The sequence below is a fragment of the Garra rufa genome, chromosome 20 (genome assembly GCF_049309525.1).
Source record: "Garra rufa chromosome 20, GarRuf1.0, whole genome shotgun sequence".
Lineage (NCBI taxonomy): Eukaryota > Metazoa > Chordata > Actinopteri > Cypriniformes > Cyprinidae > Garra > Garra rufa.
In genome coordinates this window covers 16125981-16141543 of record NC_133380.1, presented here as the reverse complement: position 1 = coordinate 16141543, position 15563 = coordinate 16125981, and the positions used below count along the sequence as shown (strand labels likewise).

General features: G+C 34.7%; 1 protein-coding gene across 1 annotated transcript in view; it reads left to right on the top strand.

Moving 5' to 3' along the window:
• The first annotated feature begins 133 nt into the window (after positions 1-133).
• fer1l4 (fer-1 like family member 4) overlaps positions 134-15563 on the top strand; it is a 33954-nt gene continuing 18524 nt past the window's right edge. The window contains exons 1-16 of the mRNA XM_073825488.1: positions 134-212; positions 345-400; positions 6177-6265; positions 6394-6493; positions 6676-6770; positions 9324-9365; positions 9447-9620; positions 10010-10070; positions 10201-10332; positions 10621-10683; positions 10975-11059; positions 11273-11435; positions 11604-11778; positions 12384-12570; positions 13647-13922; positions 15101-15106. Coding sequence (XP_073681589.1) covers positions 134-212; positions 345-400; positions 6177-6265; positions 6394-6493; positions 6676-6770; positions 9324-9365; positions 9447-9620; positions 10010-10070; positions 10201-10332; positions 10621-10683; positions 10975-11059; positions 11273-11435; positions 11604-11778; positions 12384-12570; positions 13647-13922; positions 15101-15106 — 1783 coding nt within the window. The remainder of the gene's footprint in view (positions 213-344; positions 401-6176; positions 6266-6393; positions 6494-6675; positions 6771-9323; positions 9366-9446; positions 9621-10009; positions 10071-10200; positions 10333-10620; positions 10684-10974; positions 11060-11272; positions 11436-11603; positions 11779-12383; positions 12571-13646; positions 13923-15100; positions 15107-15563) is intronic.

Genomic DNA, 15563 nt, shown 5'->3' with positions numbered 1-15563 from the left:
AAAGAAGCTTAGCCTAATTAAGGATGTATTTTTATACTGCTTGTTTTTGAGTGTCATGTTTGTACCTTAAAAACAATGAGGACCTAACACAGGGGATCAGGATTACAAAGCACAAAAACAACAGAGCTCTGCCATGTCTATCACTGTTCTTCTGAAGAAGATATTTAACCTGCCAGGGAAATATGACCGGAAAGTGGAGTTGTCTTTTAGAGGTAAGCGCTAGATTTTGAGGGGTAGCTATGTTGTCATATAATTAATATTGTGTGTTAAACTTTTATATTGAAGACTTCTATGTGACTATACATGTTGACTATGTATTTTTAAAAACATTGCTTACTGTCTAGGTTTTACTCACAAAACCAAGGTTCTTCAGTGTGAGAATATAGCCATCTTCAATGAGGTAACCCTGTTTCAGCTGTATGTGTGTGTGTGTGTGTGTGTGTAAAGCAGCTGCCGTTAAAAAAAAAAAAACAGTCGTTTAAGTAAATGCTACAGGATACTCACAATAACAGCTGTTTTAATTACTAATCCTGTTATAAAAGAAAGATCATTATTTGCTACACTAACATTTAAAAGTTCCTTTGCTAAAAATACTAAAAACAGTCATATTGTGAAATATTCAAATTTAAAAGTAACTCTTTTCTATTTGAATATATTTTAAAATGTAACAACTTTTTATTTATTTTTGTACTTTTTGTTTTAAAAAACTTTTTTTTTTTTATATATTAAAACAGTTGTTGCTTAATGTCTTTGCGGAAACAGTGAAACAATTAGAGGCGTCTTTGATGCCTAGAAAGTTCAAAAGACAAAAAAAAAAACTGGTTTATTATTTATATATATATATATATATATATATATTAGTAAGGTCAGTAAGTTTTTTTTTTTTTTTTATTGTTTTCATAATACAACAAAGAAATACAAACAATACAATTACATGTTTTGAACGAACATGACAACCCCCCACCCTGGCCCTTACAGGATTTCAAATTCTTGGTTGGGATTCAGGTTAATGGGTTTATAAGAAAAAGGAAGTAATCTTACAACAAACATATTTCTGTAATAGTAACTACTGCAGAGAGCTACTGTTTATATGTCCCCAGGTTCCTCCATCATAAGAGACAAATCTGTCTTCGACACATAGCAAATAAAGGGGTCCCAGATCTGGTGGAAATTATGTTGTTGGTGTTTCATTGTATATGTAATTTTTTCCAAAGGGAGAGTTGAAGACAGTTCAGACAGCCACCTCTTTACACTTGGACTAATGGTGTTTCTCCATGAGAGGGCTATTACTCTCTTTGCAAATAGTGCACTTAAGTCTACAAATATTCGCTGATGTTTTTTAAATTTCAAATTATCTGGATATAGACCAAATATAAACAAATGTGGGATTAGGGGTATTTGAATCTGCAAAATATTTTGAATACATTGTTTTATTCCTTGCCAGAATTTTTGTATTTTTGTACATTGCCAGATACAGTGGAAAAATGTACCTTTTTCCTTTCTCACATTTAAAGATCAGTAAGTTTTTATTTTTTATATATATTAATTACTTGTTTAAAATATTAAAAATAAAACTGTGAAATATTATTACAGTTTAACATTATGTTTTTCTATTTTAATATATTTTCTAATATAATTTATTCATGTGATGCAAAGCTGAATTTTTATCAGCCATTACTCCAGTCTTTAGTGTCATATGATCCTTCTGAAATCATTCTAATATGCTGATTTATAACATTTATTATAAATGTTGGAAACAGTTGTGCTGCTTAATATTTCCTGGAACCTGTGATTCTTTTTTTAAGGATTCTTTGATAAAATTTAAAAGAACAGCATTTATTCAAAATAGAAATATTTAACAATATGAGTCTTTGCTATCACTTCTTGTCAATTTAACAGATCCTTTGTAAATAAAAGTATTCATTTATTTCAAAAAGGAAAGAATAAAAATGTACTGACCACAAACTTTTAAATGGTAGTTTATATTGTTACAAATGATTTATATTTGTAATAAATGCAGTTCTTTTTATCTTTTTTATATTCATTAAAGAATCTTGTAAAAGATCCCAACAATGGATCTAAATCAGAATATTGCAATGATTTCTGAAGGATCATATGACACTTGTAATGACTGCTGAAAATTCAGCTTTGCATCACAGGAATAAATTACATTTTAAAATATATTCACATAAAAAAAGTTATTTTACATTTAATATATTATTTAACAATATTACTGTTTTTTTCTGGATTTTTGATTGAATAAATGCAGCCTTGATGAGCATTAGAAACATCTTTAAAAATGATCTTACTTAAAAAAAAAATAGTGACCTAAGAATCTTTAATCACACTTTGATAAAAGTAATGCATCCTTACTGAATAAAAGTATTACTGACCCCAAAAACTAGTGTATTTTTGCAGTGCTGTGTTGATTTTTGACAGAGCAGGTGCCTTTGCCACCTTCACATTTTAGAAAATCTTTATTCTGTGAAATCTGTGAAAACAGCAAATATAGCTGCTCATTTTAATATAATGAAGTTGAAATCAGTGTTATATTGAGTATGTTGGAGATCTTCATGCTAACCACGCCTTTAGTGTTTAGTCACCATGCTAGATCTACCATGGCCACTTGAACATTCCCAAAGTCTTGTAAATAGCCACATCTATGAACTCAGATACAGTAATGGAATTAAAATATTTGACTAGAGGTCTGTCACAAGGTTATCCTTTAACTTAAGCTAACAGATATTAGAATGGTGGGAAGGACAAGAAAGAGAAGTACTTCAATCTGAGTGAAGATAAATCATGTTCAACACTGGCTTTATGAGGAAGTGCCTTGGGGTTTTCATTTATGAGAAATGCAGTGACTGTAAAGAAGAGGGAGAGCTAACAAACACCACCACTTTATAGATTTTGCAATATTTATTTATTTGATTAGTTTGCTAAAACACATACACTACCAGTCAAAAGTTTGATATAATTAAGGTATTTTTTTGTATGTTTTTAAAAGAACTTCCCTTTGGTCACCCAAATTGCAATTGTTTGATCAAAAATACAATAAAAACATGAATATCATGAAATATTACAATTTAAAAAGAAGGTTTTCTATAATATTTAAAAATGTAATTTATTCCAGTGATATCAAAGATTAATTTTCAGCAGCCATTCCTCCAGTCTTCAGATCTTTCAGAAATCATTCTAAAATTTTGATTTGGTGCTCAGGAAAAATTTCTTATTATTAGTGTTGTATGATCGTATGATTTCTAATTAAACAATATGCCAAAACTGTATCATGGTTATCACCAAAAAAAAATTTCCACCACTGAATAAAAAGTAAAAAAGGTAACTGTAACTTTTTAGCTCACAATTCTGACTTTTTTTACTCACGTTTGCAAGCTTTCATCTCACCATTCTAATGTTGTTTTCTCAGAATTGCGTGTTGCGAGAAATGAAGTTGCAACTGAAGTCAGAATTTCAAGATATAAACTCAGAATTCTGACTTTTTTTCTCAAAATTACGCAATATAAACTTGCAGTTGCGAGAAATAGTCTCAATTCTAATAAATGAAGTCAGAATTTCGAGATATAAACTCAGAATTCAGACTTTTTTCTCAAATTGTGTGATATAAAGTAAATCGTGAGAAATAAAGTCAAAATTGTAAGATATAAACTCAGAATTTTGACTTTTTTCTCAGAATTGCGTGATATAAACTGCGTGATTCTGACACTGTTCTCAGAATTGTGTGATCGCAATTATGAGAAATAGGCGCAATTCTGATAAAGTCAGAATTTCAAGACATAAACTAAGAATTCAGATTTTTTTTCTCAAAATTGTGTGATATAAACTCTCAATTCTGACTTTTTCTCAAATTGTGTGATATAAAGTAAATTGTGAGAAATAAAGTCAAAATTGTAAGATATAAACTCCGAATTTTGACTTTTTTTCTCAGAATTGCGTGATATAAACTGCGTGATTCTGACTCTGTTCTCAGAATTGTGTGATCGCAATTATGAGAAATAGGCGCAATTCTGATAAAGTCAGAATTTCAAGACATAAACTAAGAATTCAGATTTTTTTTCTCAAAATTGTGTGATATAAACTCTCAATTCTGACTTTTTCTCAAATTGTGTGATATAAAGTAAATTGTGAGAAATAAAGTCAAAATTGTAAGATATAAACTCCGAATTTTGACTTTTTTTCTCAGAATTGCGTGATATAAACTGCGTGATTCTGACTCTGTTCTCAGAATTGTGTGATCGCAATTATGAGAAATAGACGCAATTCTGATAAAGCCAGAATTTCAAGACATAAACTAAGAATTCTGATTTTTTTTCTCAAAATTGTGTGATATAAACTCTCAATTCTGACTTTTTTCTCAGAATTGTGTGATATAAACTTGCAATTACGAGAAATAGTCGCAATTCTAACAGTCAGACTTTCGAGATATAAACTCAGAATTCCGACTTATTTCCTCAAAATTGTCATAAACTCAATTCTGTCTTTTCTTTCTCAGAGTTATGTGATATAAACTTTCAGTTGCGAGGAATAGTCACAATTCTAATAAATGAAGTCAGAATTTTGAGATATAAACTCAGAATTCAGACTTTTATTTCAAAATTGTTTGATATAAAGTAAAATAAAGTAAAAAATGCAAGACATAAACTCTATATTCTGACATTTGCAAGTTTATATCTCGCAATTCTGACTTTTTTCTCAAAATCGTGATATGCTTTATTTTAACTTTTTTCTCAGAATTGCAAGTTTATATCTTGCAATTCTTACTTTTATTCTCAAAGTTGCATGATTTAAACTCAGAATTCTAACTCTGTTCTCAGAATTGTGTGATATAAACTTGCAATTGTGAGAAATAAAGTCAAAATTTTAAGATATAAAATCAGAATTTTGACTTTTTTCCTCAGAATTGCAAGTTTATATCTCGCAATTCTTACTTTTTTCTCAAAATTGCGTGATATAAACTGCGTGATTCTGACTCTGTTCTCAGAATTGTGTGATCGCAATTACGAGAAATAGGCGCAATTCTGATAAAGTCAGAATTTCGAGATATAAACTCTCGCAAAAAAAATTGCGTCATAAACTCAATTCTGAATTTTCTTTCTCAGAATTATGTGATATAAACTTGCAATTGTGAGAAATTGTTGCAATTCTGATAAAAGTCAGAATTTCGATATGAACTCAGAATTCTGACTTTTTTCTAAAGATTGCAAGTATATATCTCGTAATTCTGACTTTTTTTCTTTAAATTGTGTGATATAAACTTGCATTTGCTAGAAGTCGCAATTCTAATAAAATATAGCCAAAATTGCAATATATAAACTCAAAATTGTGAAAAATAAAGTTGCAGTTTTGAGAAACAAAATCAGAATGATGTGAGTGAGATATTAAGTCAGAATTGCAGGATATGAACTTGCTATTCGCAAGACTGAGATGTTCTTTTTATCTCACAATTCTGTCTTAAAGGTTGTATCAGCGATTTCTAGCCTAAAACATAAAGTGTCAATTAAAGCTGACCTTTCTTCACGATCCGCTCGCTGCTTGCCCCATAAATTGTCTGTGAAAAAAACGCGTCTCTCTGGTCAGCCTAGGGTCCGAGATATGCCAAAAAAACAATCGGCGCTATCAACTATTCCACAGATAAACAAACAGTGTTCCAACCAATCAGCGTCAGGGGTTTGGTGTTGTGGACTTTCCTACTGGTGCAGGGATGTGAGGGAGGCGGAGCGAAAGTCCACAACACCAAACCCCTGAGGCTGATTGGTTGGAACACTGTTTGTTTATCTGTGGAAAGGTTGGTAGTGCCGATTGTTTTTTTGGCATATCTCGGACCCTAGGCTGACCAGAGAGACGCGTTTTTTTCACAGACAATTTATGGGGCAGGCAGCGAGCGAGCGGATCGTGATGAAAGGTCAGCTGAATTTGAAACTTTATGTTTCAGGCTAGAAATCGCTGATACAACCTTTAATAACTTACAATTTTGTGTGAAAAAGGAAAATAGTCAGGATTGCGAGATTATACCATTAAAAAACAAGCTTCCATAAGAACAAGCTGCAGCTGATAGATCAAGACTACAGATCCATAATCATGAGGGATCAAGAAAAAGAAACATTTAGCCTGTGTGAAATAAATAAACATGTTATTATTGTGTATTTATGTGACTCTAGCATTTCAGATGGCCTCACTATGGGAAGATTGAGAGGGATGAAACTCTCTCAATCAGCGTCTACAACTGCAGTAAGATGTTCAGCAACAGGTCAGAACTTTAATCAGCTTCGTACTAAATATATTCTTTATTTATTATAAAACAAGGGAAATTAACTTCGCCTAATATTCAAAAACATTGAAGTATATTGACTAAGAGGGTTGTATGTGTGTGCACAGATTGCTGGGAAGGCTGGTGATCAGCCTGCAGCATGTGGTGTCTGTGGGGCAGCTGCTGCTCCGTGAGCCCCTGACAGACAGTCAGCACAGTCTCACTGATGTGAGTGAATGAAGAGCTGCTCTCAGCTCCAACACACTGTTTTACATCTGTTAAACAAATACTGCTCACTTAATTGAACACCAGTGTGGTGAAGGATTATTAAATCATTAGTTGTTGGTATGGTGTTAGGTGTGACTACAGCTCTTTTGTGTTAGTATGTGATGATGGATTTTATTGTGTAGATCTACATAGAGCTGGAGGTGAAATATAACCCTCTTCAGGGGACTGCAGGCGGGTGGGACAGTGACGACTTCATCAAACAACAGGACACTGATGGGTGAGGCATAAACTTGGACATCTTTATGTTCGTCTCATCCATCCATTGTTCCTTCCTACCATCATTCTGTCATTCCTTCCTTCCTTTTGTCCATTCTTCCATCAATTTTCCTTTGCTTCATTATTTCCACATCTTCCTTCCATCCATTCTAACTTATTCCTTTCTGTCTGCCTCCATCCATTTATCCAACCTTTCTGCCTTCCATTTTTCCTTTTTTTGTTTCTTCCATCCTTTATATATTCTTTCATCATACCTACCTTCCTTTTATCTTCATTAAACTTCATTCTTCTTTTTCATCTATTCTTCCATCCTTCTATCACTACCTCCCTTCCATCCAACAATTCGTTAAATCTTCCTCCCTTCCATCCATTTCCCCTCTTTCATTACTTCCACTTCTTTCTTAAATCAGTCTAACATTTTCTTTACTTGCATTCATCCATATTTTTCTACTTTCTTCCTATTCCTTCCTATTCTTCCTTCCATTTCTTTCATCCATTCTTATTTTCCTCCTTCCTTCCTTTATTCTGTCCCTCCTTCTTTCCTTTTATTCGTACATAAATCCATCTATCCATTATCTCTTCCTTCGTTTCCGCCTCTATTTCTTCCTGCCTTCCATCCTCTATTTCTCTCCATTATTATTCTTTTCTTCTATTTTTCTTTCCGTCTTTCTGCTGTTTCCTATTACCACTGTTTCCTTCCTTACATATATTCTTCCTTTCTTCTATTTTTATCACCCATTCTTTCATCCAGCCTTCTCTCCTTGTGTCCATCCTTATTCCATATATCCTTAGGTCTATCTTCCTTTCATCCATCCATTTATTCTTCATTCCATTTATTTTATCCATTCTTCTTTTTATCCATCCTTCCCTCATTCTGTCCCTCCTTCCTTTCTTCCATCCATCCATCCATCCATCCATCATTCTCATTATTTATTATTCCTTTCTTCTATCCTTTTTTCTTTCTCTTTTTTTCTATTTTCTATTACCAGTTTCCTTCCTTACACGTATTCTTTATTTTTCTTTCTTTCTTTCTTTCTTTCTTTCTTTCTTTCTTTCTTTCTTTCTTTCTTTCTTTCTTTCTTTCTTTCTTTCTTTCTTTTTTCTTTCTTTCTTTCCTTCCCTCCTTTTGTCCATCCTTCCTCCCATCTATCCTTTGTTTCTTCCACTCACCCATCCATGCATTATTCTTTTCTCTCTTCCATCCTTTTATTTCCTTACATCTTTTCTTCATTTTTCCATGTGTTTTTCATTCCTTGGTTTCTTCCCGTCCATCCTTTAATCTTTCTTTATTTTCTTCTAATACTTTTGTTCCTTTTCAACATCCTTTCTTTCTTCTTCTATCCATCCATCCATCCTTTCTTTTTTCTATTTTTCCTTTTTTCTTCAATCATTCAATTATTCTTCCTTCATACCTACCCTCCTTCCTCTTTCTTTTCATCTTCATTCAACTTCATTCTTCTTTTTCACGTTTTTCCATCCTTCTATCCCTCCTCCCTTCAATTCATTTTTCCTGCCTTCTTTCCTCTGTTTCGTTCCTTCTGTTCTTCCTTCCATCTGACAATTCATTCATTCATTCTTTCTTCCTTCATTCTGTCTCTTCTTCCATCCATTTTCTGGGTTACTTCTACTCCTTTCTTAAATCATTCTAACCTTTTCTTTACTTCTTTTCTCCATTCATCCATCTTTTTTCTACCGTCTTTTCTGCCATTCTTCTTTTTTGTATCTAACATCCATCTATCCATCCATCCATTTTTTGTTCTATTCTTTTTATCCATCTATTCCTTTCTTCTTTCCTTCCTTCCTTCCTTCCATTTCTTATCATCCATTCTTCCTTTCATCCATCTTTCCCTTCGTTTTTCATCCTTCCTCCCATCTATCCTTTTTTGTTTCCACCCATCCATTGATTATTTTTTCTACTTTCCATCCTTTTATTTCCTTTCATCTTCGCTTTCTGTCTTCTATGTATATTTCATTCCTTCCTTTACTTTCTTCTATGACTTTTCTTCATTTTCTTCATCCATCATTCTTTCCTTCTTCCTTTTCTCTTTTTGTCCCTTCTTCCATTCTTTTATTCATTTGTTCATTGTTTCTACCATTCATCTTTTCAAATGTTTTCACTCCATCCTTCCTTCCCTCCTTTTGTCCATCCTTCCTACCATCTATCCTTCTTTTCTTCCACCCACGCATCCATTATTCTTTTCTACTTTCTATCCTTTTATTGCTTCCATCTAGTCTTCCTTTCTTCTATGTATTTTTTATTCCTTTCTTTCTTTTCATCCTCTTTAATCTTGATTCTTCTATTACCTTTGTTCCTTTTCTCCATCTATCATTCCTTTCTTCCTTCTTTCTATTCTTATTTTTTGTCCCTTCTTCCATCCATTTTCAATTTCTTCATTGTTTCTGCCTTCCATCTTTTCTAGCATTTTCCTTCCATCCTTTTTTCCTTATTTGGATGGATGAATGGATCCATGGTTTAATTCATATCATAACTAACATACATTTCTCTAGTTTTGCAATCTCTTTGTAAATCTGAATTTTCTCTATTCTATCTCAGCTCAGATCTTGTCATCAGGAACACAGGCTTTGCAGATGCAAGGTAAGGACATCTTCAGTATGTGCCACTCATTTACATTTTCATATCCTTTATTTATGGAATTCACACTGATATAATTTGTAGTTCTTCAGATGGCCTGAGTCCTCAGCAGCAGGATCGTGAGACGAGAATGATCGGTCGCAGTCTTTTGAAAACTGATGACGAGAAAGGAGACGAAGATGATGATAATGACTATGATGACGATTATGACTTTGCAGATATTGAATGTGCCAATGTGACATTCACCCCCATTTTAAGGTGCATGATGCAATACATTACAAACTGTATAACTAAAAATGACGCGTCATATAATTGACCCTTCGCAAAGACCTGTCCCACTTCATTACTTTTGTTGTGTCCAACAAGCCATGACACTCTCATGCCACATATCATGTTCCCATGCAGTGCAAATTACACAGTGGAGCAAAGAGGAAACTGACAACGTGCTGACCAACAAGACAGCGTTAATTTACTTTTCTGTCTGTTTATTTGTAAGACAAAAAATGGGAGATTCAACTTTATGATTGGTCAGATGGCCTATTAATCAAACTCCCTGCAAAGCGTCCCTTATTAGAAATTTAATGTGAGAATGTAACGAGTTTGATAAAAAATACTGCTATAACTCATGGCTTTGTTTATGTGTGTAGCCGTTGCAGGGCTATTGCAAAGCATGAGCTTGCTATCACACCTAAAGTGAAGTCTTTCCAGGTAAAACAATTAAATAAGGTCTACTTATTTCATATACAAATAGTTCTATAAGTGCTTCCTTTATAGTCGACTCTGTTTGATGAGAATCTAGTAGGTTTAAGTCTTTTATTTCAGTCATTTTTTCCCTCAGGTGAATGTAAATGTGATTGAAGCTCAGAAACTGGTTGGGGTGAACATCAACCCAGCAGTGTACGTGACTATTGGAGATGAGAAAAAGCACACTGCTACTCAGAAGTCTACCAACTGTCCTTTTTACAATGAGGTAACTATTTGCAAAGAGCTCAGCTTTAACTGTCTAAACCAGGGGTCACCAAACTTGATCCTGGAGGGCTGGTGTCCTGCAGAGTTTAGCTCCAACTTGCCTCAACACACCTGCCTGGAGGCTTTAAGTATATCTATTAAGACCTTGATTAGCTGGTTCAGGTGTGTTTGATTAGGGTTGGAGCTAAACTCTGTAGGATACCGGCCCTCCAGGACCGAGTGTGGTGACCCCTAGTCTAAACCTTTAAGCTTCTCTCTGATGTTTTGTTTCTATGTTTTTGTCTTGAAGAACTTCATGTTTGAATTCCAAGAGACTCAAGATGTGCTGTTTGATAAAGTGATTGAGATTTCTGTAAGTATTGCCGCAGACACACTTTCAGAAGGCATTAAAGAGACAAAAGTATGTATAAAGGATTGAGATTTACAGATTGACATTTTACATTCGTTTTCTTACAAAATAGCTAAAATGTAAAAGGTGAGAAATATACAGTATGGTAAGGTGGTATGGAGCGAATTCTGTTTAGTCTGTCTCTAATTTTTAACTTTAATTAAGAAAAGTAGTTTTTATATTTTATTTTAGGTTATCCAACTCATTATTTTATATGTATGTTGTGTAAGTATAATTTTTTCCCTTATATTTTAGGTGGTTCATAAGAAAATCCTTGCCTTTTTGATGACCCACATAGGAACCTTTAAGATAGACATCAGCACAGTGTATCAGCAGCCAGGTAAATCCCAGCTTAAGAAACAAAAAACGCACAGCTTAAGTGAAGAATACAGAAGTTGAGAGTTCATTTCATTAGGAAAAAACGATAATAACATTCGCTAGACATTTTAATAGTGATAATTAACTCATCACCATTGGTAAAAAGAATGATTATAGGTCTACTTTGAAACACTGATCATTACAACAACCTAACACAGCCAAATGTATCTCACAGATCACCGTTTCTACCAGAAATGGGCTCCGCTTACTGACCCAAAAGATACCCGCTCGGGAATTAAAGGCTATGTGAAGTGCACAGTGAGTGTGGTTATGAAAGGAGACCCCATGGGCATGGTCAGCCTGGCACCAGCTGGCAGCCAGAATGATGACATTGAAAAGTAAGAGCTTGCCTTATGTTAACAAGGCTGTTCTGCTCTTAAGGACACATTCCCTCTAAAAGAAACATTAATATTGGATGTTTAGTTCTATGGTTATTGACATTAATGTGTTCTGTAGACACTTTTCGGCTTCTGAAGCCTAATATATTTTGGTACATTTTCATGTAGGAACCTTCTCCTTCCGAAGAGGATGCCATCAGAACGTCCTTGGGCAAAGTTTGTTCTGAAGATCTTCAGAGCTGAAGGTCTGCCCAGCATGAACTCAGGATTTATGGGGAAGATTATGAGAGACAAGAAGGTTTTTCTTGACCCTTATGTTCAGGTCACATTCACTGGCCAGCAGGTGATTTTCTTTTAATCTAACTTTGAGTTAGATATTTTGTGTAACTATTTCTAACACAGGAGGTTTAAACAGGAAGAACTGAAAGTCCAACTCATAATATGTTTGGGTGTGTTCTTTTTTTTTTTGATACATGGCTTGATGGTACTATTTAAATAGTTAAATGACCTGAATCTAAAGTAATCAGTTTCTTTTCCTTATAAAGTTTTCATAATTTCCACATACGTATCCTACGTGAAATAACACTTTTAACAAGGGATACACAAACATGCACACCCTGACGGTGGTTTTGTTTGTTAAATGGGTTGAGGTGCCATCAGTGTTTGAACTGCTCTCGGAGTCTTACCACACAGGCTATTGGCAAACATTTCAGTTCAAAATAAAGTGTTATGATGTCAGAGAGTCTTATCTACGTAAGTTCAAGTGGAGCCACAAGTCTAACCTCGAACTCTCTGTTCCACTCAAAGTAATTTCTTATGTATCATTAAATTCAGCTTAATACTATATGGCATGATATTGTGAAATCAAAACTAAAAGTAAAATGTACAAATATATTATTAAATACAGTAAAAATTACATGAAAAGTAATAAATGCACATGTTTGACAGGGGGAGACGTCAGTAGACAGCAACACCAATGCTCCTGAGTGGAATGAGCAGATATCCTTCATTGAGCAATTTCCTCCACTTGCTCGACGAATCAAAATCCAGATCCTTGATGATGCCAACATTGGAGATGTGGCTGTGGCAACACACTTCCTAGACCTTCTTCAAATCTCCAGTCCCAACCGAAATGGTCAGTTTTAATAGTGGGATAGTTCACCCAAAAATTACAATTCTGTCATCATTTACTCAGACTCATGTCGTTCCAGATCTGTAAGACTGTCTTTCTTATGTGGAACACAAAAGAAGACATTTTGAAGAATGTTGGTAACTAAACAGCGGTTCTTCCATTATATTTTTTGACCATACAATAAAAAGTCAATGGGGAATGAATCTGTTTGGTTACCAACATTCTTCAAAATATCTTATTTTGTGTTCTACAGAAGATACACAGTCATACAGGTTTGAAACAACATTTTAGAGAATTATATTTACATACATCAAAAGTTTACATACACCAAGTGTTTATTATTTTACCAAAATAAGAGGCATTGTACAAAATGCATGTTAATTTTTATTTAGTACTGACCTGAATGAGATATTTTACAAAAAAGATGTTTACATATAGTCCACAAGAGAAAATAATAGCTGAATTTATAAAAATGACCCCATTTAAAAGTGTACATAAAAATTACAAAAAAGTCCTTCAGGTACCATAATTTTTTTGTGTGTGTATTTGAACCCTTTTCAATAATGATTCTATGATTTTGAGATCCATCTTCTCACACTGAGGACAACTGATGGACTTTACTACTCAGCTACTACAGAAGGTTCAAACACTCACTGATACTTCAGATGGAAACACAATGCATTAAGAGCCAGGGTAAATTTAACTTATTTTGTCCTCTGGGAAGCATGTAAGTATCTTCTGAAGGGCAGTATGAAATAAAAAAAAATCTGATAATTTGGCAAAATAAGAAAAAATGTACACATCTTCATTCTGTTCAAAAGTTTACACCCCTGGCTCTTAATGCATAGTTTTTCTTCTGAAGCATCAGTGAGCGTTTGAACCTCCTGTAATAGTTGCATATGAGTCCCTCAGTTGTCCTCAGTGTGAAAAGATGGATGGATGCTGCAAGGTCTATGTAAACTTTTGATCTCAACTGTTTCTGCATCCTCATTTTAACAAGGTATCTTCATATTACCATAGGTTTTTACCCCTTTTTAAACAACCACTTTATTATTCTTTCTGCAACCTTCCTCCATCAGGTTTCAATCCCACCTTTGGTCCTACTTGGGTCAATCTCTACGGCTCTCCTCAAAACTCCACGCTGAGAGACATCCACAGGGATCTTAATGAAGGTCTGAGTGAAGGGATCTTCTACAGGGGCAGAATACTGCTCTCGCTGAGTGTGGAGGTTTATTCCTCCCCTACAGTGGTGACGACGGAGAGTAAGACCATTGCTAATGTGAAAAGCAAAATGAGCAGGTTTACTTCTAAACGCAAGAGTCGAAAGTCCAAGGAGAAATCGGGAGGCAAAGAAGGTATAAACTAAAATATATATGTAAGGTAAAAATTATTTGGTCCCCTGCTGATTTTGTACGTTTGCCCACTGACAAATAAATGATCAGTCTAAAATTTTAATGGTAGGTTTATTTTAACAGTGAGAGACAAAATAACAACAACAACAAAAACAATATAAAAAAGTTAATTGATTTGCATTTTAATAAGTGAAATAAGTATTTGATCCCCTACAAGCAGCAATACGTTCAAGTGGAACTATCAATTCTGGCTCCCAGGTGTCTTTTTACAGGTAATGATATTAGGAGCACTCTCTTAAAAGGAGATTGATTGCTTCTGTCCACAGAAGCAATCAATCAATCAATCAGATTCCAAACTCTCCACCACAGCAAGACCAAAGAGCTGTCCAAGGATGTCAGGGACAAGATTGTTGACCTACACAAGGCTGGAATGGGTTGCAAGACCATCGCCAAGCAGCTTGGTGAGAAGGTGACAACAGTTGGTGCGATTATTCACAAATTGAAAAAGAAACACAAAATAACTGTCAATTTTACTCAGTCTGGGGCTCCATGCAAGATCCCACCCCTTGGAGTTACAATGATCATGAGAAAGGTGAGGAATCTTGTCAATGATCTCAAGACAGCTGGGACCATAGTCACCAAGAAAACAATTGGTAGCACACTATGCCATGAAGGACTGAAATCCTGTAGTGCCCGCAAGGTCTCCCTGCTCAAGAAAGCACATGTACATGCCCGTCTAAAGTTTGCCAACAGACATCTGAATGATTCTAAGGAGAACTGGGTAAAAGTGTTGTGGTCAGATGAGACCAAAATCGAGCTCTTTGGCATCAACCTAACGCTGTGTTTGGACAAGGAGAAATGCTGCCTATGACCCCAAAAACACCATCCCACTGACAAACATGGAGGTGGACACATTATGCTTTGGGGATTTTTTTCTTCTAAGGAGACAAGACAACTGCACTGCATTAAAGGCGATGATCACATTTTGGGTGAAAACCTCCATCCCTCAGCCATAGCATTGGAAATGGGTCATGGATGGGTATTCCAGCATGACAATGACCCAAAACACACGGCCAAGACAACAAAGGAGTGGCTCAAGAAGAAGCACATTATGGTCCTGGAGTGGTCTAGCCAGTCTCCAGACCCTAATCCCTTAAAAAAATCTGTGGAGAGAGCTGAAGGTTCAAGTTGCCAAACATCAGCCTTAAAACCTTAATGACTTGGAGAGGATCTGCAACGAGGAGTGGGACAAAATCCCTCCTGAGATGTGTGCAAACCTGGTGGCAAACTACAAGAAACGTCTGAATTGCCAACAAGGGTTTTGCCACCAAGTACTAAGTCATGGTTTGCAAAGGGCTCAAATACTTATTTCACTCATTAAAATGCAAATCAATTTATAACTTTTTGGAAATGCGTTTTTCTGGAGTTTTTGTTGTTGTTATTCTGTCTCTCACTGTTCTAATAAGCCTACTATTAAAATTATAGACTGATCATTTCTTTGTCAGTAGGCAAACGTACAAAATCAGCAGGGGATCAAATTAGTTTTCCCTCATTGTATATGTACACACAGGCATATGTAATGAAGTGTGCTAAAAAGAATCTATTTAGTTGAACATCCTGAATCAGCTAAACTAGCTTAGCCAA